The sequence below is a fragment of the Acanthaster planci genome, linkage group LG07 (assembly GCF_054643075.1).
Source record: "Acanthaster planci isolate LZ-2023a linkage group LG07, COTS_SCS, whole genome shotgun sequence".
Classification (NCBI taxonomy): Eukaryota; Metazoa; Echinodermata; class Asteroidea; order Valvatida; family Acanthasteridae; genus Acanthaster; species Acanthaster planci.
This window is the reverse complement of record NC_141783.1, coordinates 16857398-16884259: the sequence shown is the minus strand read 5'-3', so window position 1 is coordinate 16884259 and position 26862 is coordinate 16857398. Positions and strand designations below refer to the sequence as shown.

At 41.5% G+C, this 26862-nt stretch overlaps 2 protein-coding genes across 6 annotated transcripts in view; one reads left to right on the top strand and one right to left on the bottom strand.

Moving 5' to 3' along the window:
* LOC110980209 (uncharacterized) overlaps window positions 1-17889 on the top strand; it is a 36476-nt gene extending 18587 nt beyond the window's left edge. For all 5 annotated transcript variants that reach the window (XR_015425806.1, XR_015425805.1, XR_015425807.1 and 2 more), the window contains 2 exons: window positions 15462-15602; window positions 16717-17889. The gene's annotated coding sequence lies outside the window, so the exon portion shown is untranslated. The remainder of the gene's footprint in view (window positions 1-15461; window positions 15603-16716) is intronic.
* Window positions 3053-20978, bottom strand: LOC110980208 (meteorin-like protein). Its single transcript, XM_022236657.2, has 4 exons — window positions 19860-20978; window positions 14077-14525; window positions 6580-6636; window positions 3053-5688 (listed from the first exon to the last, which is right to left on the bottom strand). Exons 1-4 carry the CDS (start codon window positions 20006-20008, stop codon window positions 5348-5350), a joined length of 996 nt encoding a protein of 331 aa, XP_022092349.2. The 5' UTR covers window positions 20009-20978; the 3' UTR covers window positions 3053-5347.
* Between the last annotated feature and the right edge of the window lie 5884 nt (window positions 20979-26862).

Sequence of the window (26862 nt, the reverse complement as noted above, 5' to 3'; positions counted from 1 at the left end):
GAGTTTGACTGTTGCAAATCCCTTTTTTTGTTGTTGTTTTTGAAGGAAGCAGAAAGAGATCTTCAGACATCCATTTGTACTTTGTAAAGGAATCTCACAATAAATTCAAACTAGATGCAAGTCTATCAGTAAATAAATCAAAACCGTTATTTTGTACAAAGCGAAACAACCAAGTTTCATTTTGTCAAAACACCTATGAAGATCGCTCAGTTGAATGAACCCTGTCAGATTTCTTTGTTTTGGAAACAAACTGACTGAGAGACAATGATGTGACTGAAGAGAAGATTCTATCAAGAAATCCCAGTTGACATCAAGTTCACCTTCAGGCAGAGATGGTCCAGGGAGTAGTATAAATAAATTAGATACTCTGGCATCCAGCCACTGTTTATTTAAGTCTGTCGTAAACACTGGGACCAATAGTTGCACTGGAATTTGCCATCGCCATGTTTTTTTTTTTGTATTTTGCGGTGACCCTTGATACATTGTGCTGTACCATTTGGACTGATAAGACGCCCTATCTGACATGCATAATATTTGGCCAAGATAAGAATTATTTGTCTATTTGCCCCAACCCAACTCAACATGTCACAGTAAAAACAGCGAGGACATGTAGCGTATGTCAATTATTCTTGCACCAGATTTACACACTCGGACTTTGTGGCGGTCACTCGGCATTCAGAGGATTGTTAACAGACGTTGCTTTTTATTTTAAAACCTCCAATGGAATTCCAGCAATGAATGTGTTTGAACTGGTCCCTCTGGAGAGAGTATGATTTTGAAAATTTTGTTTTCGTGTTTATTTTTGTAAACGCTTGTTTGCTTCAAACGAGAGTCATGGGTTAAATGATGGACGGATCTCAATTGTTTATCAGCATGGTCTTGGTAATGTCTTTTGTTCTCTAATGTTTTGACATCTTCGGTCCAGGTGACAATAATCGAGTGACTTTTGGGGGGGGGGTTTTCTTGTAAACAGATTGTATAATTAATGGGATTGGCCATCCCAAATGGTCTCCCAGGGTGCTTTGCATGTGCACCACCCTGTCAATTCACAATGATGGAAATGCTGTCATGATCCCAGGCATCATTCCCCAGGGTCTTAGTAACTGACCCCTCTTTCCAAATCCAAAGTTTGGTTTATAAACAAAGCATCATTCTCCTGGCACACACCAGTCACAACAGGCTTGGTTCACACTGGTATCTGGCCGTGTGGTTTTCAGACTGTGGAAGCCAGAACAGACCCGGGTCTTGTCCCGTTGTTTTTTCAGTGAGGTTGGAATCACCTACTGTATGCCTCTCTGCTCTAATGGAGGGTCAATCCCAGTGGATGAGAGAGTGGCATCTCGTATCTGAAGGAGTTGGGATTTTGAAGGAACATTTTGGCACAAAGATACATGCAGACAACTGTGGGGAGAATCATGAGCTAAATCCCAGCCCACTCCTAAAGACTTTGGGGGGGGAAGTGCCAATGATAAGTCTGGCAGCAGATGTACGCCTACAGGAGTCGGAAACAGTTTCTCTCGAAGTGACATGTTGACAGGGGAGGTGTTCTCCAACAACCTTGGCAACCAGCAAGTTGCTGATTCATTACACATAGGGTGCATTGTGAGCTGCAGTACAGTCTCTCAGGTCATCAAAAAAGTATGGTTGTAATCAAAGTCTTTCAAGCAGGACTGCTCACATGTGTATATTCATACATGTGTTTTAGGGCAGTGTGGTCATCCACAGACACACATTGTACATGTACATACCTAGTCAGACTCCTAAGTTAGCTGATCAGCCAGTGCTTTAGCATTGATTGTGTCTCAGTATCACATGACCTAACATTTCCTTGGTAACAATCACCCTGTCGCTAACGACATACATGCATTATTTTTGTGGTTACATGTAGTTGGTTGGTGTCAGTCACATGCTCATACAATAACAGGAGTAGGATCTCAATATTTTTACTCGAGTGCATTTCCTTATTCCCAGTCATTGAGGCGTGTTTGTTTTACACTCAGATTCCCTCTGGCTTCCTTGTTTAATCAAAGTATTGCATTGTATGTCTAACAATGACAGGAAACGTCACCCTCCACTGTGTGTAACATAGCCCCCTCCCCCCCCCCCAAAAAAAATTGGGTACAGCCACTACTCTTTCATGGTTGTTACACCTTTATCATAAACTGTATGGAAACTGGTTGCAGGCATTAATGACTAAATTTAGCAGAAATGTAGCTCCACTGCAGCTTTTTTTCTACCGATTTTATGGCTTTGCAGCGCACTGGGTTTTTTTTTTATAACAAGCTGCACATTAAAAAAAAAAAAGGATAAATTCCACGCTAACATTGAACAGTTGCACAGATTGCAGACATACACAGGGTCATGAAACACTGCTCACATACCCACACTCACCCCACAAGGCTTCCAAAATAACTTTGAAGAGTCAGCCAAACCATGTTGACCTTTCAAGTTACCAGCAGGGGCATGTTTGTACCTCCCAGTTTCACTGGCACCGAGTTCACAGGTGGGCCTTCATAGGTGACAATTCAGCTATGACATTTTCGAGTTTCCTTCAAAAACACACCCTCAGGCCTTGTGGAAAGGCCAGAACATGGTCAGAGCTGGTCCAGAGAGGTTCTACCCTCTAGCTCTCAAGGCCTCCTGACCATCAAAATTGCTGGCTGAGTTGTCTGAACGTAGATCCTGGTGATATTTTTGTTTCAAAAAAAAAAGGAATACATGTGCCTTTTTAGAATGACAAAACAAGAAAATCAACTAGTTATCCGGACAACGTAGTACTTTTAGAAGATTGTCAAAGACAATGAACATGAACATCCTTTGTTAGAGATTCTTGACGAAGCAGCTGGACAACACACTTAAAAACAGTTCTAGAAACAGTTTCTGAAGACAGTGAACATTTGAGTTTAGAAACCACAAAGTGGATTTTCAGCTAAAAGCTTTTAAGAGTTACGGCGGTCTTACTGAGTGTTGTTCAGGCTGAAAAAAATAATGGACAGCATTCAGTGGTCTAAAGACACTCAATTGCAAAACTTTGCTTCTCCGAAACCAGACCTATTGTAACATCAGGGTAGTTTTTATTGCAGCACATATTATACTCTTTTGGCATACACGGAATAACATTTAAGAATATTCACATACTTGGCAAAACATGCGACACAACACAAGACTACATTTCCACAAAAGTATATGCCACAGCCAGTCGTAAGTATGATACAAACACGGCTCGTCACATTACCAATATTTGCCTGTCAGTTTCACCAATCCTTTGTCACTACCAGTCCTTTCCTGTTTGTTTGGAACATGGGAAACTCATTGAGTAAATTCCCTAAAGCAAAAATAAACTTACATTGTATTCCAATGAAGTTACAGTACTTAATTGTAATGATGTGTTTGTTTTTGCCGCCAAAGCAGAATGACACAACAGATTTGAACACAACAGTTATCAAGGAAGTTGTAAAGGAATTAATACAAAATTAGGTGTTTTTTTTTTAATTTAATGAGAGAGTTAATGATGAAGGAAAACAGACCATAGAATGAGTGTCCTGTCATAAATTTGATATCTTGGTTTTTCCTTATCATGGCTCCTTTAGCATGAGGCTTTGAGTGAATTTTTGAAGTGAAGTTTATGGAGCTGAAGTGGTTACACTGAGAAGACTTGTCTGCAGGTTGTAAGTTGCAACAGCAACGTTGTTCAGGATGGCCGCAGACACATGCCGTCGGGTTTTTATTTCTCTTCATGGAACCACACGTTTCCATGCTGAAAACCCAAGCAAGCATACCGATTACAAGGCAAGCCAGATTTGGCAGAAATTTGGCCAAAATAGGCCGAAATAGAGCTAATTGAACTACACAGTTTTTAAAGATTTTATACAGACATTTATAAATTTATACTGAATACATTATGCTTGTAGTACTACAACAGTTTCAAAAAAAGGAACTTAGAAAAAGTAGAAAAGAGTAGCCTCATTCAGGCTTTTGTGGAAGTCTGGTTCCCTTTTAATTATAAGAATGTACTTCAGTGTACTTTATGTGTAGCTTTATCCTACACCAATGCAAAAAAAATAATTATTTTCATGAGTTTTTTCCCTTTTTAATTATTTTCTTTTTATTTTATTATTTTTCCCAGGAGATGATTCCTGTCAGTACATCAAAAATAAGCTTTACTAAGTTGTTATATAGGTTTAAGAATTACATTTGTGTCATGATAGCATGTGAACATTAGGTCATTATTGTATAGATTTTGAATATATAGATCCAGCCTCAACCATCAAGAAAACCAATTCCAATTCAATACCAATAAAATACTCAATATTTGGTGTTAAGCTGCTTTCTTTACATGTCTTCTGGAAAAACAGATCTTAATAAATTACCCCAAAACTGGTGTGATGTACATAACTACAGTTTATTTGTAGATAAATTATTTCCTTTTTAATTACATATATTTACAGTTTGTTTTCATTACTTGTGAATTTTAAGATGATTTATCGGTTCAGTGTAATTTTAATACTTTCCACTTCATCACTGACTTTTATTTTGAGCCCAAAACAAAATCAAAGCCTGAAAAAGTGACAAATGTGAGCCAAACTATCTGGTGGTCCCTTGTATCACTCAGGAAAACATAAGTATGCAAACACTAAAACATGAACAAAAGCAATAGAAAGGTGAATACTGAATGTTTATTCTTCTCAAAGACATCTTAAGCTCAGCTACTGCAGGGGTGTGAGTGGCCACTTAAAGCTGAAAACAGCTAGCAAAAAGCTGAAATGTTCCCATACTTTTGTACAGACCAGGTGTACAAAAAAGCTCAAATTCTGGGTCGACGTCTAAACAAAAAAAGGCTGAAATCAGCTAAAAAGCTGAATTCTCACACCCCTGCTATTGATAAATAGCACCGTTAACTATTACCAAAACAAGGCTATGTTTAAAACATGCACAGTGAGGTATATGTGTGTAACAACTACATGTATGCAGGTTACATATCTAAATTTATAATGAGTGTAATGTGCTGAAAAATTCAATGTAACTTCAAATTTCCAAAAGGCTATGTGACTATGTCACATAACATCTCTTAGACTGAATCACTCATTTAGGATTTTGAAGTAATTGTCTTGCAGAGAGTTTGGCATTCTAAACATCATTGATACTTGGAATGATAAAACAGTGACCTTCAAGCGTTGTCGTCAAACTCGTCTAATTTACCAAGATCTCGTCATGGTTTTCCACGCTATGTGTCCTGGCGAAAGTTGTTTTTTTTTCTTCAGTATCAGCTCTTTCCAGAAATCATGGTCTCCAGGAATGCTGGCCACAAAAACTGTTCCTCATCCACACCCGTGTCGTAATTGGTCCATCAGTGCTTGCTGTTATGATGTAAGTGGATGATATCATCCAAGTCACACTCGTTTAGTCCCCTGGCGGTGAAGTCCTTTGCTATCCTCCTGGCTTGGGAGTACCTGGGCGAACAGCCCAGCCGAGCTTGGCCCAACACGAAACTCCCCATCATCAGAAAGTGTCCTTCGCCCCATCGCACCCCGCATCTCAGGGGCTTGACCACCACCCCGGAGTAGCGGCTGTGAGAAGCTGGGGTGAAGATGTGGTCTCGCTGTCTGAAGACATGGCTGATAGACAGGTCGATGAAGGCTGTTTGGGAAATACTGTCGTGCATAACGTCTCGCATACTGGACTTGACGGCTGTGCAAAAAAAGTTTAAGATCAGACCCATTATCTTCCTTTTTCCCCCTAATTTTTATTTAATTTATTCTTCCAATTTTCATATTCAGATACTTTCTAGAATTTCTGTGGTGAGGTCACCTGACCAATCACTAAACCACTCACAGGAAGTGACAAAGAAATGAATAACTTGTGACTTGAAGGGTCCTGTGAAAGTCTTAAGGGATGTCAACTACAACACTGCTGTCTGCTGCAAAACTCAACAAGAAATCATATATTCCAGCTAGGACTGGATAACTCCACATAGAAGTGAAACCAAATTGAGACCAGTTGTTAACACAAGATGTTGAAAATCAACTACCCCTCTGATTTTGCAGCTGGGATCAAGCTGTGCCTTACAAATAGACATGGCCAGATGGTCCTGGGTACACCCACCTGCATGAACTTCCACAGCAGTGTTTGGATGAAGTACAATGGAGCAGATGACCTTTGCATGTTAGCACTTGTACATGTACATGTATTTGCATGGAACACTTCAGGAATATATGATTTGGCCAGTTCTACCAACTCAAAGGGGATAATTGTTACTCCTATAAAGTCTGCTTTCCATGAGGGTGATCTGATGCTTTTACCCCATACCTTTTGAGTTGACTTAGTAACCATGCAGAGAGGGGTCATTAGATCAGACCCACACACCCCTGGTCTTTGATTCGGGTCAAAGATCATTATTTCAGGCAGCAAGGTGGTGGTCAAACGGTAATATTGACCCAGCATGTAACCAATATTTGTGACACCCCAACACTAGCTTAAGTCTCATAACTGACAGTAGGGCATGATTCTCCTTGTGTACAACAGGATTTGGAATAAAAGTACATTTTATGACAAGCTGAATGACACCAACTAGTCACTTACCAAAGTCACTTGAACAGAAAGATCTCATGATTTCGCTGTCATTACAAGGTCTGCAGTCTGTGATAGAAAAAAAGAGAGGGGATATAACACTTTTAAAAAATCTGAATCAATCTTTTTCCAAGCAAAATCTCACATTGATGAAATGGTTTCAAATTGCGTGAAGTTAGAACAAATATGAAGTGTTAGCCAATGAATCAAAAAAAGGAAGTTTGGAAGTCGTAGCCACATCTCCACATTGGTGTCTAAAAATATCCTCACTTGACAGGTACCTACGCATTTACTCATTTTGCACCACTGTATTTTTGCTGTCTTTCAGCAGAAACCATCAACAAGGTATCGAGTGCAATCATAGCTTTGTGTTTCATGTTGTAGTGTAATATATAGCCGTGCACAAGCAGGGTTAGAAAAGGGAGATAGTTTGATAAATAGCTGCACTGTTGACGGACAAAAACTAGCCGTCTTTATTCGCCCCAAGTTGAAGTGCACCCCCAAGCAGAAAAAGAGAGACAGACAGTAGTAAGTTTTCCCAGCAGGTTCTTGCACACACACAGAATGTGTGCATTAAGGCATATATTCATTTACGCGTGCACATGCTCTGTGTCAAATGCGCCATCGATCTCCATTATAAATACGTGCCTCTGCGGTCAGTACAAAAAAACATGCCCGCTTTTGTTCTGCTCGGAGTGGACTCTGTTGTGTAGTTCAAGTTGCAGTAATCACGCTATTTGCAAAAGACTTTGCAAAGTACATGTAATTACTATCAGCACGTTTACAGTGCGTCAACGTTACACTCAGTTACCTTCATTTGTGGTAGAATTTAAATGTAGATATTGGCGGTGCAGCCAAAAAGTGTACCTTGTGCCTGAAATGCTGCACTAAACAGGTGTATCAAGTTTGTGTTTTAACATCATTCACAGAGATTCCAAACATGTATGCAATGTGCTTAATGTTCTTGTTCAATTCATAAATGGTATTTCAGTGACAAATATTGTGATTTTTTTTGTCTTAGAACAGAGAACAGCAATGACCTGTAAATGTCACCGAAACAGATTTATGGCACTGCATTTCTAACATCTGGACTGCATGAGACAGGATAATCCTAGGTATTTTTTAGTCTAAGCCAAGCCATAAATTGTCAAAATTACGAGGCTTTGGGGGCATATAAGTCATGGCATTGTCAGCCCAGGCCACGTGCTTTTTGTTCTCTTTGTGTGTCAACAATATTATTGCATCATCTGTGTGTTCCTAACTCCAACTGACACACTTCGTAATGCAGGAGAATGGTATCATCATTCAGAAACAATAGACTGTAATTCAAGTGCCATGCATTTTTGTGGTCATCTCTTGAACTGCAAATGTCTAAAAAAAAAAATGAAAAAACTAGGGACAAAACTACAGATTGAGCTCAGATCAAGGGGATGTAAAGGGAAGTCACTTCCCATTGCTGTCAGTATTTTTAGTGCCCACAATTCCAGTTAAAGGTGCTTTCATATCAAAGCCGGACAGAAGAAACGCTCTCTCCAACTGAAAGATAATAATTATTGACTGTACAAAAGAAAAATTGCCACAAATACTCAGTAGGGTGTCCGACCTCGTGGCCCCCATGTCATAATCGCAATTATCTTTTATGGACAGACTCCATGAGAATTGGGGACAATAGGCACTTGTTCTGGACAAGCACTGGGATAGTTCCATAATCTCAATGGAAAGTTCTCTTTTGGCAGGCCTTCTGTAGAGCCTGTTTGTGTCAACATAACCCTGAATTAACTTTCTGCTGATTGCTCCAATCAAAAGTTTCATGACCCCCTGCAGATCTCCTTATACCCTTGTGAAGGTTTTATTCGCCCATGAAAGGCAGAAAATACATCTATTTCTATATCTTAACCCTCAAAAAGGAATATGGCTTTGCAGATCACGTCAGTGGAAAAGGCAAAGTGTTGGACCACTTGAAGGCTAAAGGTAATCTCAAGAAATGTCATGAATCACAGCATGACTGCTTTATAACACTTTCCAACTTTAACTTTCTGCCACGGATTATCCACAAGGGATCCAAATATGTTCTTCTAGATATACAGGGTGAACATTCAAGAAGCAGATGATTGTGCCATCAAAACCTTGCTCCCACCTCATAAAATGGCACAAACAATATTACATGTGACATTCATATCTGGACTTCATTCTCTCATTGCAGAAGTCGAACACAGCACAGAGGGATTTCATGTCACTGCAAGACACCAAGTGAAATAACAATGAATGCTTTGCAGTTACCACACCATATGTGACCGGCTCTAGAAAAATGATTAATAAGTCGCCAGATTTCAGGTTATGAGTTTTTGATATGGCTGGGTTCTGTACATCAAAAGCTACAATTTGATACATGAATGACCCCGTAGTGCCCTGCGTACTGGATATATATAGACATTTGTATATCCGCATTTTTTGGATTCAATAAAAGCACTTTTTGAGAAAAAGCTCTTGAATTGTGCTTGGAAACACAATGCTATGTAGGATTTCCTACTGAATGATCAATTTTTCATCTTTATTCATCAGTATCCATGTTTGTAGTCACAAATTCTGGAAATATAAATATTATAGAAAGTATTAAAGGAAAAAACACAAAATCACATTTTTGAAGAAATGTTGCCCTCTCCAAACAGAACAGGCACTGACATGTTTTGGCACTGCGCGACTTATTACCCTTCTTTGCAGAGCGGATCACATATTATGGTGCACATGTACATGTACATGGAGGTAACAGTGCAGTTGGAACTTGTGCCGAGCAAGGGGTGCTTGTTGGCATAAATCGAACAGTCCATATAGGTTACATTTGCACACAAAACGACTCCGTTGGCATGGCTTACGTTTCACTTTGTGTGTTGGAGTGATGTTGAGAATGTGGTGAAAAGCAGGAGTCCAAGGAATCACTTTCCTTTGATTTGACCTTGAAACATCACTTTGCTGTGGGTGAAGAAATGTCAGCAGTTTGTATTTAAGCAACTCCCTGTGTGATTATGTTGTACATGTATGTAATGAATTTCCCCATGTGCACAGCTGCTGCTGTTGGGGGTTACATGTACAACACGCCGAGTTCAAACAGTATCCCTTTGATAAAATGCTGGATGAAGAACGGTCGAAAGACTCAATTAAATCCAAATTGATTTTGAAGCACGCATGAAAAGCAGTTTCATTGTATGAGTAACAATAGGTCTTGCAAACATCTGCCACTGTGTGCACAGGCAACACTACACATAGCAGACGTTGTGGTGGTTTTGTCATTAAATAAAAGAAATTAAAACTCTTCAACGCCTTAGTTTTTATTTTTTCATTAGTTTTATAATTGAATCCTAGTATTAGTAATTGAATACAGCGGAAGGCACCTTCCATGTATTCATAAATCTGGTGTTACATGTACCTACACCTCCATCTGGCACAGTTTTATTAAGATATTCTTATAAAACCCCCTGTAAAATCACCTTTGCAAGGAACTTTACTTTATCCTTTTAAATTGTTTAACTGTGCAGGAAGTAATACTACTTCAAGCCTCATGTAAAGTAACTGCAGCTTGGCTCTAGCCTCTTCCTTCCCAATTCCTGCAAAATACTTCAAATCCTTTAAAAACAGGTGGATTTTCAAGGATTTTAAAAGGCATTGGTCAAATTTTGTCAATTGTGCATGAAAAAGGAAAATGTTTCCAGACATGGTTACATTCAAATCATTGGTTATTTTAAGAACAAATTCCTGTTGTGTTGCCAGCCTACGAACAGTGATTAATAATTCAGTACGTTTCTGCATCTGATCCAGACCAAATCATGCAATTAACCTGTATTGATTCATCAACTTGATCCTTTTTTATCTCCTCTGGAATTTTATTCTTCCGAATCAAAGAACTGTAAACAGGAGAGATTTTTTTTTGAGTGAAACTGCTTTATGCGTGCCAGAGGTGTGATTATAAAAACAGAGACACCCACGCAGACCAATGCAATCAGAAGTGAGAGCCATTCATCTATTTCAACAATATTAATAGCCATTTACCAAGGATGCCCCCCCTTAATCTCATCTATTGTGGTAATGCTTTGTTCATGTTTGGGTGAACACAGCAGGAAATGACAATTATTAATCCCAATTGATTGCCCAACTCCATCTGGATTGATTTTCTGCCTCCAGCTTCATGCCAAGGCTCCTCATTAGAGCAACTGGACAGGGGATGTAGTGGGGGTATTAAAGGCACATACGGTTTAACAATCTGATAGGTTACTTGTGGGAGCAGCCCAGTGGCATAACGCGTGCTGAATGTGCGAGGGGAAGGGGGCGGCACCCGGGCGTGCACACACTTTTTCAAGGGGGCACCTCAAGAAAACGAGCTGCAGCTGCATAGCTATATATAAATTCGACGGCGATTATTCAGATTTCAAATGCTGGGGGGCACCTTTCCCCCCCCCCTAGTTTTGCCAGGTGCCGCAGGTGAACTTGTAAATGAGGGTTGGCCTCATATGATCAGTGAAACGTTGGTCCTATAGTATCAAGCAGTAAAATACCCATGCATGGACTGAGATCAAGACTAAGGGCCGAGATCAAGAACTTGCAAGTCAGTATGTTTGCCATCTTGCCTGGCTAGTTTCTCTGTGATGCTCCTGTAAATTTATGATTTGTGTTGACTATCCATAAGTTAGCTGGTCGGGTTAATGTAAATTGCAGGCTACCCATGTGGCAGACTGCACATTCCAGGGCCCTTACCCTCTCACATTAACCTGATCAACAAGTAAAGCCACAATATCTGATTTTCAACACATTCTTTTCAATTTTATCCAATCCACAACAGAGGAGAAGTTCTGTAGATTAGGAGATTTAGGGGATAATCTAGTATTTAGTGTACTGTGTGTGTAATCTGCTTTCAATGTGTCCATATGGCCCCTTGCTGTGGTCAGACTAACACTCACTTTAGCCAGGTTTTCTGTGAGAACAGTAACTGTAGCTTTTGTGAAGTACTTAGTTCCACTTTAAATGTCACAAACGAATGAAGTCAGATGTTACGTTGAGAATGCTAGGAGAGTAAATGGATGCCAAAATTAGAATATTACTTAATTTGTGGGTAACTGCAGTATCACTGCAGTTGTAATACGATTTGCATAGTTTCATTTGCATAATTTCATTTGCATAGAATACATGAGCATGAATTATCGTCCAGTGATTTTGATGTACCATTTATACACATGTAATTGGTGTATTTTGAATGCAGATTAAGCAACATTTACAATTAAACTCTTAAAAACTAATGTTTAAATTGGCATTAGGTTCTTTGGTATTTTAAAAGTGCTACATATAATTCTGTTCCCGGGTGCACAAAATGTTCATGAGAATCACTGTTTACCAATTAAGCGTGCCACCCAGTGTTGCTAATCTTGATGACATGTCTGATGGCGTGTGACATGAAATGCCCCATGCTGGCTGGCAATGAACTTAGTTTGACCAGCCTGCCGACAACTTGCATGAGACTCCATGGATCAACAAAGCATCCAACCCCATCAATATAGCGTACTCTAACCTTTGCCTGCTAACTCGTCTTTAATCTTTTTGTTTGGTTACCCTGCACTCAGCTTATTTTAATATGATTTGTGAGGGGTACATACTTGTAGGATTATGGACACTGGAAGCAGGCGACAGGTGTAATGACAAGTGCATGTAATCACGTACTTCAAAAGAGTGATACATGTGGCTCTACAAATAAGGAAATACACACTTGGCCAGTAAGCTGAATTATTAGCGTAACCCTGTAGTTCATTTCAATTCATCAAGTTTGAATTCTTGTCAGTCCATAGGGTAAAAACCAATGAAAATGGAATCTGTCAACCAAACGTATTTCGAGTTTCATCATATTCCAGCACTGCTGTACAAGTATCTGTGATGCCTCCCGGAGAAAATGCCAGCAATAACCAAACCCATTAAGGAATTCATGGCCATCCACTAGCCTGGTATTGCAGTCGAGCCAGTAAACTCTGCGTCCTTGCTATATGGTCCCAGCCATAATTATTTCTCATCTCACCTGCTGTATTCAGAAAGGTGTCTTGCAAAAAGGTTTCTGGGGAGTTAAAAGATTCTCCAAACTGTGACCCCAGTGTGGTTAAGTGCAGATTCCTAGAACCAGTGATGTAAGTTGTTTATATACACAATCCTCATGGCCTAGTGGTCCAACATGACCTCATGACCTTTCGGGGCAAGCAGAGAACCATGGTACATAGGACTCCCATAAAAACAAACCAGCATTCCCATCATCTGGTGCTAATGTTTGACGCAAAAAAATAAAATGTCGCTGTCATGAAGGTGCACAGGCTAGATGTTTGCTTTTATTCAGCAAGAAGGCAGCTGATGTCACTAACAGGGAGACTGTCCCTGGGAGTGTGAATTCTTGTCTTGTCCTCCAACTCTCAAAGAGTTCTTAAAAAAATTATGGTACGGGATATTTACTGACTTTCATACAGATGTATTCTGTGTATGTATTTAATTTTTCTAAAAGTATCTTCACAGGCTTATGATGCATTTGATAACTGTGTTTGTTCATCAATATATCCCAGTTTGACAGTCAAATGCTAATTTGATACAAAGCACTTACATACTAGTAAAGTGTCCTTTCCGAACCCTGGAGGATTTTTGCTAAGCAATAAATAGGTTCTGCAGGTATAACCCTGTTGCAAAACACTACCCTTGGGCTTCCCAAAAATAGGCCTTCTTCAACTGGAAGGGCTTGGAGAATCAAGAGAATACGCAGTCATCGCCATAAAATTTCAACTTTCTGTGCAAAAGGGGGGGGGGAAATAAAGACACCAGGCAGTTTGGTTTCACCAACTACCCTTTTTCAGGGCCCCCTGGTTTCCTATACAAGCGGGTCTTGCACTGGGATATTATCATGGACTTAATCTCTCCCTCACAGGGAGCCATTTATCCCAACACCCTGGGTTCTCCAGTCATTCAAAGTCGACATAGCCCCTAAAACCCTGGAGTAAATGCTCACAGCCAAGTTACCCATACCATAAGATCCCATGCAAAGCCAAACTCCTTGTGGCGTAACCTCCTTTTATGCCTTCCCTGACCCTGACCTATTGTCCAGTTGCCCGAGCCCATACAACCTGTGTCATGTCGGCTCCAAAACAAACCTCACCATACAAAGACCTGCACTTTTTTTCTGGAAAGGTGGATGAAAAAATGCAGTTAATTCCTACCGGATTTGGCAGTAATTGTAGGGTTTTTGGTGGATGTGCTCGCGCAGCATTGCAGCAAGCTGATATTGCATGTAGGGGGGCTACAATCTCTGGTGTGAGTACTTTTTTAAGATGCCAAAAGTCCAAGTTGCCATTGATAATCATTGCCTTCGATAAGTCTTTTACTCAGACTTGTGGTTTGTTGAAAATCCTGCCCTTTCTAAACTCACCCGACAGGCAGGAAGTTAGTAATGATTAGATTTTTTCCAGTCCCTCCCCCCAACATTTAGGCAAATCAACTGACCTTCCACACTTTGATGAGGATGACTGCTCGGTAGTGGTTCCAACAGATAGTGTATATCCACAATTTGCTTAACAATTCCTAAATTGTCCAGACTGGCCTCAAGGAAGAGAGTTGCTCTGCCATTTTCAGAGCTAAAGCAGTGAACCTCACTGGCTCCAGAATTGGGAGAAACCGTCCGATGTGCTTTCCCTTCCTCATAAAAATCCCTCCTCAGTTCAAGGCTGTTTAACACCACAAGCATCTTCAATGTGCTTTGTGTTTCCTTGTAGATATTTACACCGCTGCTCATCGCCGAGGTTTTAAAGCACGCTAAAAAATCTTCATCCAAGTTGCCGCTTTTAAACGTGATCCGAATAGCACTGGTTGGAAAGGTCCATGTAACTCGCCCCCGTGGACACTGGAAATAAAGCTGATGTACCAAGCGGTCAGCTGGATCTTCTGTCAGTCCGCTGCAAGAAACAAGAGTAGAATAAACCACATGAAAATGTATTCAAGTATCAAAATGGGTATCTGGGGACAATTCCATGCAAAAGTGGACTTTTTGGTCACACTGTTACTGACCAGGTTATTCTTAAAAATAAGCTTTTGAGAAAAAAAGAGACATAATGGGCTTAGCAGTTTAATTTTCTTTAATTTCACTTTCAGTTTTTCTTGTAAGCCTTCTTTTGATCGTGAATTACTGTCAATAACTTTCATACAAAATTGCCCCATCTGGATTTTATATTTTAAACGACTTTTCCAGAATATTTGATAGTCTTGAAGATGTCCCCTGTCAAGTCAGATAACCATGACCAAACAAAGCAATTCAAAGAGTCCCGAGTCAACAGACTACTGTCTTTCTGAGTCAAACATTATCAGAATGTACGTCAAGGTCTTTTTTTAAACAGGGGGCACACTATATCATCATTGACTAGATGTCATTGACTATCTTTTGATCACAATCAAGTGATTTTGACAATTGCCCCTCATAAAGAAGTCTTGAAGTCCTTCACTATCTTTCTTCACCCCTGTCGGCTTTACCCTCAGACACTCCATCCCATACATGTGGAGAAAATAGGCCATGGAAAGAGTACAGGTTACCGCATGAACTTCCAGGGTTGGAAATTCACATGGGGAAAAAGGAAGGGGTGTTGGAAGAATCATGTTTTCCCCCAACTGTACAAGGCAACAGCACCACAGGTCATGAACAGGTCACCTGTTATTGTGGGTTAGCGAGCGGCTACAAGTTCCAGGCCTTGTGATGGGCTTAGTAATGACATTACTTTACCCAGTATGCTCCAGCGATTGCAGTTGTAGTTGGACAAAGCCTGGCACAAGTCATGCAAAACTAGTGGGCTTCTACTAGCAATTACATAGTTTTCTATATATATATTGTTATTCCTCAGGTCAGAGTCACAGCAGGGACACATTACACACACCACAGAGTTTCATTCAGCCTGGGGGGAGAATTACAGGATTTCACCTGGGGATAAGGTTACCAAGGTGGTCACCTTGTTCCCCTGAACTTGACGACAGTCCAGGCTGAGGTAGGCAACATTGGGGTCTTTCAAGAAAATCCAGGTGATGGAATAGTTTGAGTCCCGTTTGTATTCATTAATTCATGTGGAGCATATCAGGTTTTTCTCTCAATGAAATCAGCTACTCTATATAGATGCATTTTGCCATCATACAGGTCCATATCTTTTGCAACTGTGGCTCTTGAATAAAAATTCAAGCAATAACTGTCCAAACAGTCGAAGATTATTCTATCCAGACAGCCTTGTCAAGGGTAACAACTCAGAACACAGCAAGAATTCAGTGAGACAGTATCATTCACCCTAGAAATGATACATGAAGTAATGACTGACAGAACCTGAAACTCCAGACATAGCAGGGATTCCATCAGCAGAGGGAGAGATTACTTCGGTAATTAGACTGCGTGTGCATATGCCCTGTATCCATTAAGAAATAATCCGATGGTAACCTCAAGCCCTGTTCTAATTAACAGAGGGTGTGTGGACTTGGGCCATTTTAGAGCAAGTCAAAAATAATTACTTCTCAACTCTGATTTAATTCAGATGGACCAGGATTTTTTCTTTTTTTCTGAAAGAATCCCTGAAGAATTGTTATGAAGGGTGGCACATAGCGACCCAGTGTGACAAAGTGTTGGGGTTCCTTGTAAGTGTTAGATCATGAAGGGCAGTGCAGCGGGTATAAAATCTCAAATGAGTGTGGTTTCAGTATTGTCTCCACGATCTATGAAAAAACTTGCCTTTAAATTCAAGTTACTTCAAATTCAAAAAATCATTTGGAATTTGTCCAATTTACAGGGACACATTTTGAGAAAACATTCCTTTAGACTCCTAAAAGAAAAACAAAGCAGAGTTCTGCCTCCATCTGAATCCATCATTCCTTCCTGATCTAAATAACTAATGACATATTGGTTGGAGTGCTAAGGACATTCAAATATAGCAGGAGTTCACATAGCCATGTCCTCTGAATCATCCCCCCCCACACACACGCACACAGTAACTGTAAGCAATCGGTCCAGGAGGACATTTTGAGCATAATCTGCACAATGCTGCCTCTATGCCTGGTATGGTGGCTTCTCTAATGCAGCGGTACACTGACCACTAGTGTGTTCTTCTCTTTGCTATTCAGCCACTCGGTGCACTAAGAAAAGCAGCAGACAGACCATCGTCCATTCTACAATACTAGTAGCCCCACTTCTGACGAGGGGCTTGTCCGCTCCCATCGAGTCTGTGTTTGTTTCTTCTGTGTACTCTGCTTGCTGGCCCCACACCTAAATCCGCAGACAATGAGAGAATTAACTCCAGCCAGGGCATTAAATTTTCCTAGCAAAAGAGGAGATATCAACAGAAAGGGAATCGTTTGCCACAGCGGTTTAGCCCGGCTTTCACTTTTAAGCCTAAACCACACCTTTCAGTTCGTGACCGAATTTCTTGGATCAGCGCATAGAACATAGTATACCCAGCAAGATATGGGATGGAAGGGTCCTCCCCTTACATTACCTTACCCTTACAATAATTTTAAGCAAGATATGGGACAAAAAGAACCCCCACCTTTGTCATTGTTTGTAAGTACACCAGGCAAGATATGGGACAGAGGGGTACCCCCCTTGCCTGTCCAATCCCCATACACACTCTAGACTACTGTTACCTAACACATCCTCCCTAGAAGTCTGTAAAGAACTCCTGAGATTCCAATCAAACAATGACCAACACAAAGGTGGGTGCTCTCCATCCCATATCTTGCTTCATATGAATAAACAGGCCACTGAATGTAACAAATATGAATTTATATATATTGATGTACATGTATCCATTTTCAGTCCGACCATTCTGCTTGAAAATCGTTCAAAGTCAGTTTCCCTGTCTTTGTAATGACATATTGTTTTACATTATCATGATAATGGTATTTGTAGAGGTGTTTTTGATGGTGTTTATAGTACTTTATTGGTATTATTTCGAAGCACTTTCCTCAAGTGCTCTACATATACACGCTAAAAATGATATGTCAAAGCAGTGAGGGTGCAGCAGGGAATACACTTGTGTTGAGTCTGGCATTTTAATGTTGAATCTGACATTTTAAATATTTCATTCAAACCTTTAAAGAGTGCATTCAAACATTTGAGTGCTTATTAACATTGCAAAAGTTATTTCCATTGAATTAACAGCTTAACACTGGATTTTACATTTGAAATGTTGCTTTCAACACTTTTAGAGAGTGTAGATTCTAGTTCGTGACCGCACACGTTTTGAATTCAACGCTTCAGTGTGTTAGCGTGGACAAGAGATATTGTTGGAAGTGCCAGCTGTGACTTTCAAGTGACATTCTTGGTTTTTCCCGTGATCGTTTGATAGATTAGGTCGAAATTGCCTAACTGCTCGAAACATCCATTGCAACTCCCTTTAGGATATGCACTGGTGGTACGCAAATCCGATTTTAATCAAAATAAGCTACGCTGAAGAAGTTGTGTGGGAAATCCTACCGCTTTTGTTCTGAAATTTAAATTCATATCTCTGCCCCGAAGGCCAGTCGTGTGCCCGACCACAGACGGGTGGATGCAGGGAGGGGGCTTGCGCAGAGAGTTTCACCTGCCACCGAGTCAGACTGTGGTCTAGCTAGACATGAGCCATTTGGCACGAGGCCATATGCATAATGACCATCTCCGCGCAACTTTCAAAGCGAAGCGTCGACTCCCCCCCCCCATGTTAAAGGAGCAGCCAGCATTTTGGCAAACAAGCTGGCAATTAACAATGAACCAGGCAGCAGGCACGAGCGTGCCTCTTCACCATTGTCAAGCAGGCATTTTCGTCATAAGTTCCACTCGAGCAATCGCCTTGATACCCGGGGCTATGACCGCCACAATTGACATAATGGCGCACCGAAGAATGGGGTCGGGCGAAAAATGCCGTCTATAAGCTGCGTTTGGTGTTCTACAGAGTACACAGTGTAAGTTTGCAAGAAAAGTAGCTTCGCTTCACTGATCGGCAGCATTTCCTGTCCCATTCAGACGGTTCTGAAGACCTTGATTTGTCTGAAAACGGCTGTGTTGGGTTTAAATCTAACGTCTGTTTTCTACCAAAATTTGAGAGAAGACTTTTTAGGTCGTTACAGAAAGTGTCTTGTAAATCTCCGAGGACCACTGGTTCGTTGTACAGGCCATGTTGTCGATTTTAAACATAGCCACAGATTGTGTGCAAACGCATTCCACAAATCCGTGCCACGGTCCAAAGATCAATCAGTTGTTTGTTAACAAACGCTGAGGGTTTTTAAAGGTCGCACTCATTATACTTCTGAAATAAAATTCCACAGGCTCGACTAAAAAGGATTGAAAAATCCTCGCTTTACAGAAAAAGAACGTGCGGGTGGATAGAGATGGTGACAACAGTTGACAGTTTGAACTTTGATCACGGTTCCAGTAAGTCAGAGATATACAATTTCCTACATACGCGATAGGCTGTGGCCTGTAGTTTCATGGATCGGATTTCGTGGACAAATTAGAGCGGACAAACGGTACACTGGTTCCTCAACAGAGGAATACGTTTAAAGCCGTACAAACCCTCAGTCCCCAAGATTAGACCCATTCAGTTGCTAACTTCATGAAAGGTAGAGGGGATTCATGAAAAGACACACGACACCAGTCAATTATGTCGCATCATGGAGTAAAACAGCCCCATGGTGACATTGTGCAAAGGCACACAAATGACTCTCTCCATGATCTGACCGACCAAGGAGCTATGAAAACAGTTAGCTAGCTGATCAAGCCTGTTTTTAGTGGTTGGAAACTTTGAACCTGTACCCGTAGCATTGGCAACGTTAAACTTCCACACCAGATTGAGCTTTTGATGACTGCAAAGCCCTATGAGAATGGTCTGAACAACTCTTCCTGAGTCAACGACTTGGTGTTATCCCTCCTAACCTGAACTTTTTTGGACATGTTATTGCTTTCTGATGGCTATTAAGTCACTGTAGGGAAGAACTGCTGGCGTCCGTATATGGAACTCTTCCCACAGGTAACAAAGTGCAGCCTTAACTTTAACGCATGCCTAACCCACAGATGGTATTAACAGGGATTAACACAACGTGCAGTACCAGGAGATTTTGAGGCACCCTGTTTGGCATGACAACAGCTCACTAAACATTGTAAATTGCCGGGGAACATTTTGAATTTCCACTAGGTCCAGGAATAAGACGTGATACTAATAATCTCTTTAACAAAGTAATACAAGGCGTGCATATTTGTCAGACCATGGCGGGAGGAACGTGTCTGTTCTTACCTTCCAGACCAATCACACAAGCCACTTGAGTAACTCCCACTCCCAACAACCACATCCAACAGAAAACTTGTCAAAAGTCCCGTGATCAAGCAACACCACACCGCTGGCGGATACGGGCCGGGGCCTTTACACCTCCCGTGCAAACCCATCGCCAGCTCTTTCTCTATGGTTAGTCCAGTCAGCGGAGGAACTCTTTTGGAGTGACTTCGCTCTTAGAGATCGCGCTCGATGGCGCTTCAGCAGCGTGGCGAAGATATTGATTTCTGATGCGATTCTAAGTCATGGTGCCACGCAGCATGAGTGCTTAACGTGTTGCTGAACTCGAGGCCCGACTCGGATGACTTCGCAACCATGTGCTCAATATAGAACAAGACTGATCCGATGCTGTACCCACATCTGTTCCACAGTCCTAACTTTAATTCCGCAGAAAATCTACACCATGGTGTTGATAACAGAATACAGGTAATGACTGTAGGAGTTTGGCGAGTATACTGTGCTGGTTCGTGCCAAGAGAACTCGGGGTTAAAACTTCTTGCGTGGCTGACACAAGCTACGCGAGACCGCCGTCGTTACCTAGCTAGCTCCACTCGTGACAGCTTATCGCTCGCAGATCCCTCAAAAGTGTCTGTAAATAACAAATTCCACTTGTCCGGCGAGTCCACTGTTGCGTAGGGGTGGCAATAGATATTAACCAGGCATAGAAGCAGGCACAGCTTTCTCACGTCAAACTGCGCGTTTCTAACTTTGTGTAAATGTTACACAAGAAGTAATTTCTGTGTGTAAACCTTTGAACAAATTCCAGAAAATCGGGACTGAATCAGGACATTCTCGATGCACTCCCCTGGATCAAACTTCGAAGAGGCGTGGCTTATTTGTTGATTGATTGGTTCTGTACACAAAGGCGTGACGCATTACAAAAGGTGTTCGGCCGCTACACACGTGCCCTATGCAACGCCGTTTGGGGTCCGCGCGGGGGCCAAGTCGAAGCAAAACCATTCCGGAGCCCAATTGCAAAAGGTGCAACAATGGGTCGTTAGCGGGGCGGCAAATACCAGGCATATGTCGCTGGCCACGGCGCGTGCTGCTGGCTTGTTTTAGAAAACTGCGCCCCCCTTCGTATGCCAGTTGTCTGGCTGCGTGAGCGATGTCGTCCAAACACATCCCAGCCAATCAGGACCGTCGTCAAAGTTTGTGAGCGGTGCCAGCAGGGTGAGCTCACTCCCCTCGCGTGCTTGTGATACTGGGGGCCTAATGAGAGGTGTTGTGGAAGTTCAGTCTACCTAGCTGGCATCTTTCATGCATGCGGAAAACAGGTTTCTGCACAGAATTATTGCCAAAGGTTTACACGCTTTATTAAAGGCAAAGAAAACATGTACTTGCAGTTAGTAGTGAGGCTGCTGTGTCGCTGTATTCATGCTCAGACCACAGTAATGTGGTTCGTATCCCTCATGCACGAGTCTGTAAACCTTTGAGATTTAGCAGTCTACTTGTGACCAGTAATTTTTCTAGGGTTCATGTTTTAATATTGTTCAAGAATTCTCACAAAGTTTCCTCTCACTGCTCTCCTTGACTAAGCATCCGCAGTCGTTTGGGGATACCCAATGTCGTTTTCTTCGATTTTTAAACTGATTTTTCAAGTCAAAACATTTTCTAATGGGTACTCACATTCTGCGAAGTTATTTGAACGTCCAGTACCTTTGTCCTGGATAAATCACAAAGTCTTCCCTCGCGGGAAAAATATGTTTTGGTTACCGTGTCATTAACTTGCTCAGAGATAGAAGGTCGTGCTTAGTTTCCTCTGTGCATCCGGTAAAGTCGAACAGCTGTTGTCAAGGTGATGCATTGCGATGGTAGGGTGGGTGTGGGTTATGTTTCCCGCCATTTTTATCAGTATGTAGTAGGAAACCCTCAGCTAGAACTTGGATTGTAGAACAGGTGGTGGTCTACTTTTGGCTGCGCTGGCATCCAACCCGCTTGTCAACAAAAGACTGTTGTAATGGTGTCCTTGATCCTGGCAAAGCGAGCGAGAAATGGAAAGGTTTTCACCACACTTCCGTACCGGTTGCTTGTCCACATTATCTGCCCCAAATTTTTATTAGGCCAGCTGGTTGTAACTTGTCTTTGTATTGGTGAGCCCGTAATCGGATGTCGGCTGTTTTCGTAAATCAAGTGTGTTCACTCTTTGTCGACAACGGTGGATGATTCTAGATAATGTGGACTTTAATGGGTTCGCGTGCCTCGCGAATTTGGCTTTGAACTTGGAGGGAAGTTCCTCGTCTGCGCTGGAAAATCGTTGTGTGGGTCGCATGAGTCGTTTGTTTCACTTTGGGCTCATAATGTACCACTTGACCTTGTTGCGTGCATTTCCTGATAAACTGCAGATATAATAAGGGGATTTAGAGTCGGGTTGATGCAGCAAGACTTCTCTCGCATTTTTAATCTCGTGCAAGGGTTCGATTACGTTATACCCGTCAGTTTAGTGGGTTTTGCCCGTATTAATTGCCTGGCTTTCTTTTGTCTTTTCAGTAGATTTTTTTTGGGGGGGAGGGGTTCGAGTTACAGTGCCATGTAGTTTTTTTAGGAATCCCGATTATATGGATTATGACAGTGCACGATAACTTCAAGAATTTTCAAGGTGGCAGGCAACTTGTTTGGGGAGCCTAAAAAGTTCGGGTGTAACCATTTATGGCTCTTGAGTGGTACAGCTATACATTGGGGCTTTTTACACGCTTTTGAAAGTGACAGAAATGAAAAAGATCACAAAATTGCCCTTTTCTAATTGATTTCCTCATTCTGGGGGTGGGGCATGGCCCCGTTGCTCCCCCTATCCTTGGATAACTTTTAAAGCTGTGGTCTCGTTTTGTGAAATGATAATAAATGACACCCTATGAATGAAGTAAGACATTTTGCAGTATATCGCATACGCATTTTGCATGTACCGCAGCTTTATTTAGTATACCACTTTATTTTTTTCGAGGAGCAAGTTCCGTTACTAGAAGTACTTTCCTGTCAGAATCCTCGACACATCTTCAAACATTAAATTTATGATACAGGGCAGAACATAATTTTCATTTAATTGCACAAAATGGGGGCATCTGATGAATATTTACCTCCTCCTTTATGTTAAGTATCTGTTCCGACCAGCGTAAATTCTTGGCAAGCTGCCTTGATCACGCGCCAGCCCCAATTTTACGGCCCCGTTTGGTCTCTCCCCTAAGGCCTCAAAGGCCCCGCGGTGGGGGCCACATGGCAGACCCCCGATCACACACAATAACAAAAACCGGCGCGCCTGGCATCCACGTCGCCTTGAGAAGAAACTAACCGAGCGAGTGCTGAAGGCCGACACGTGACTCGCCTACTGCCTGGAAAAGTGGGCACATTTTTTTTTAATTCTTCTGCCTGAAAGACCAGAGATCAGTTCTGAAGTGCTTGTTGCTGCCTGTTGCACCTGGAAATTGGATCAACAAGGACAGAAAGAACTTTTTAGGGGTATGTGTCTGAAAATTGCACCCTGGCGCCTGATATCACGAGTGGGGATTCAAATTTCGGTTAATTCTGGCCTCAAGAATCGGCGATAGCATTGCCATCTCGTTTCTTTCTCCACGCACATTCATGATAAAAGTGCCCGTGTCACCATGAAATTTGGTTCTGGCGTACTTGCAGTTAGTAATTATTTGTCTACAACCCAAATGTGGAGAAAAATGTTGAGTTGTAAAATATTAACACTTAGTACTGTCAGTACTAAAATCCCTTAGACCACAGAGCAAAGTACATAATGCCGCTCAACGCTAATTGCCGGGCGCTTTATTTATGAGTCTGGAAATAACCGGTAATAAACTTCTGTTCTTATGTATACCATGATATATCATTCTGGGCGCACAATGGCCCGTGAATGGGCAGCCTCGACAGCTGTTACCAGCCGCCGGAGGGGTACCCTGATGACCTGGTAACTGAGACTATTATACCCTGGGCATAACCGCATCAACAGCTGGTACGAGTCACGTGCAACTGGCAATACTCACCGGACCCTCGCTGTTTCCTCGCCATGTGCTGCGTGATGCCGTGCAATCGTAGACCTGGGCCGTTTTCCAATACTCAACTTCGGCTACGTCTCAGGCTTCAACTGTTTTTGGTTTTTTTTACAAGCTGACTTGAAGCTGTAAGAGCAGTAATCAGTCAAATAGTGCCACAGAACTTCAAATCAGATGTAAGAAAGCCAAAACTATTATAATCCAATTGAATTTAAACGCTTCAGGCCGACAATCGGGGATTGGTTTTGGGAACGAAGCCTGAGTAGATGGAGACAAAGTTGAGTATTGGAAAACGGCCCTGGTTCCTTCAGGTCTGCATGGTGCAAAGCTTGGGGCATTGCGACTGCCTGTCGATTATTTGCGTCTACCTTCGGGGAGGATTCCTCCCTCGCATGAAAAAAATAAAAGTTGGCCTTACCTTGAACATATTCATTGTGCTCCGGTTGCAGAATCCATCTTCGGTGGGTGTCAGCGGGTTTTGTCGTTTGGTATTGGCAGTATTGATAGCTTGATGTTTGGACCAGGAACTCAAGGAATTCCGCTTTATTAGAGGCGTAGAGATGGTGAAGGATCTAAGAGATCTGAAAGATTCACGCTGGAAACACTCTCATCGTGAGTCTAAAAATAATGTTCGAGTCAAGCTAAGTTCTTTGGCTCCCTGTGGTCAACCGAATTCATTGATAATACGTGACGTCATACTCGTCTCTGCCACACGCTTATCACTCAAAAGAAAATTTGACGAATTTCAAATATAATTTGGGGAGGTAGTACTGAAAATGTTATGAATTGTGAATCCTTGAAATTTTTCTGAATTTGCTTTCTTGTCAGGGGTGGGGTGTTTCTGAATATTGTGCGTTTGGTGACTGTGTGTTAAAAAGTTTCTGGAAAATATTTCGGAGGTTAGGCCTGTCGGTTGGAAAATTGTATTAAATACACGTATAGATGGAAGTCCCCGCATTGTTGCAAGCAGCGGGCATTTTTTTATTTACAACGTGTGGCCAGAATATACTGGTTGACTTTTTAAAGAGAATGCAGACCACATCAACAGTCATCCGTACCTATCCGAATGCTCATTATACAGTAGTCGCATTGTGATTGAACTCTTCTGTTTGTCCTTTACATGGTTTGATGTTAACTGGAGGCAGCCATTATAACAATCAAAACGGTATTAAAACTTTCGACCAATGGCAACAGTGAATCAATGATGTGAACTGAACGTATTTCAGAGAGGGCGCTGTGCATATTTGGAAATGGCTGGCATCTGATGTCAACTGCTCACTACTGATCGACGTACGTATGACGACGGGTGCTGCTTAAAAAAAAATTTTAACAAAAGCAAGAGAGGTGTTCTGAAGCAGCAATATTCTTAAGGGTCGAGAGTCGGATTTGTTTCTTTATTTGCTTAAGATGAAGTATATACCAGATTGGTCGGTCAAAAAGTCACCCAGAGTATTAAAAAAAAATAGGGCGAGCTGCGGTGTTTTGAAAACCTGACAAAAATATTTACCGTCCCATCGGAGTGTGACACGGACACCCTGCTTGGAAACAATCAGCGGCATTTTTCTCATTTTTGACTATTGTCGACTTCAATGGTGAGAGGCGGGTGTTTGGCATGCGCCCAGCCGTGCGTACACACGAGCGCACCTGTTCCAAAGGTGTGTGGGCACAATACGCGTGACTCGTCCTTTGTAGTTTGGAAGGGACCGTGATCAGCGATTATGACTTCTAGTACAACTACATCTGGTACAGCTACGTCATAATACAAAACATATGACATTCTGAATTCCATAAACCAAGTATATCTACCTATTGTAAGTCTATTTGAAAACCCACCTCCAGCATCTTCCCTTAGTTGAGCACTGTGCCAATGACATACATTGTATATACGTGTTCATTTTGTAGATCCTGAGTGTGCCTTCTAACATACACTGTGCAACTGTTGTGTTTTACCTAGTTATTGTGACTGTTTCAAGAAATCCCTTTTTACTCGCCGCTCGCAGGTTTTCTCCGGGTACCCCGGTTTCCTCGTGCCTCTAAAACTGGACCTTCTTCCTGACTCCGTAGTACATGATGCTGATTAACAAAGGTTATGAATAAACGTGTACATGCATATGTGTGTAGTTATTGGCATAAATAGCCCAAGTAGCTTATAGTGCCATTGAAACAAGTCAACAACACCACCCCATTGTACGTAGCTATTTTCAACTCACTTTATCCATTGTATTGATCAGACACGTATTTACATATAAGTTGCAATTTTGATTTTGCCTTCCGTGTAATGAAAGAAAAGAATGTGGTCTTATCGAATAGCTGGTAATAGACTTGTGCTTCATTGTCTTGTGTGTGTTTAGATGTTCTGATTAAGCCTTGGACTTTTTAAAATGCACAAACTAATTATTTTTGAAGTAAAAACAATTTAATTGGTAGATTCATTGATTTGCTGGATGTTACATGTAGTTTAATCATCAGCTGGCTCGTCACTAGGTGCATGTTTTGGTCAGTGTTGGTTAGCTACTTGGTTGGTCCTAGTCAGGTTACATCCCTTGTACAGAGTTAATTTTACAGCATAATGAACGATTTACCCTAAATGAGCAACTTTTAAGGGGGGGCTTTTGGTTTGGTTTTAGGTTTTTAGTTGGAAAGTCAAGGATAAGTCAAATTACTTGGACATTCAATCATATCCTTAAAACACACCTGTTTGGTTCATATTTTGTTTGGTTTCCCTCGATTGTTGTGTTGTCGCCAATATTTGCTTGTGTATTTTTCTCTTGTGAAGCACAATTAACAACAGTAGTGTGGTAAGTGCAATATGAACATTGCTGTTATTGTTCAAGTTAGTTATCATTGGGTCAGTCAGTTTTTGGCTGGTTGTGTATTTGTTAGTTTTTTTATGTCAGCCAGTTGAATAGCTTATCTCGGGTTAATATTGTTTAAGAATGTGTAAGTTATGAACATCACTCACATCAGAAAAG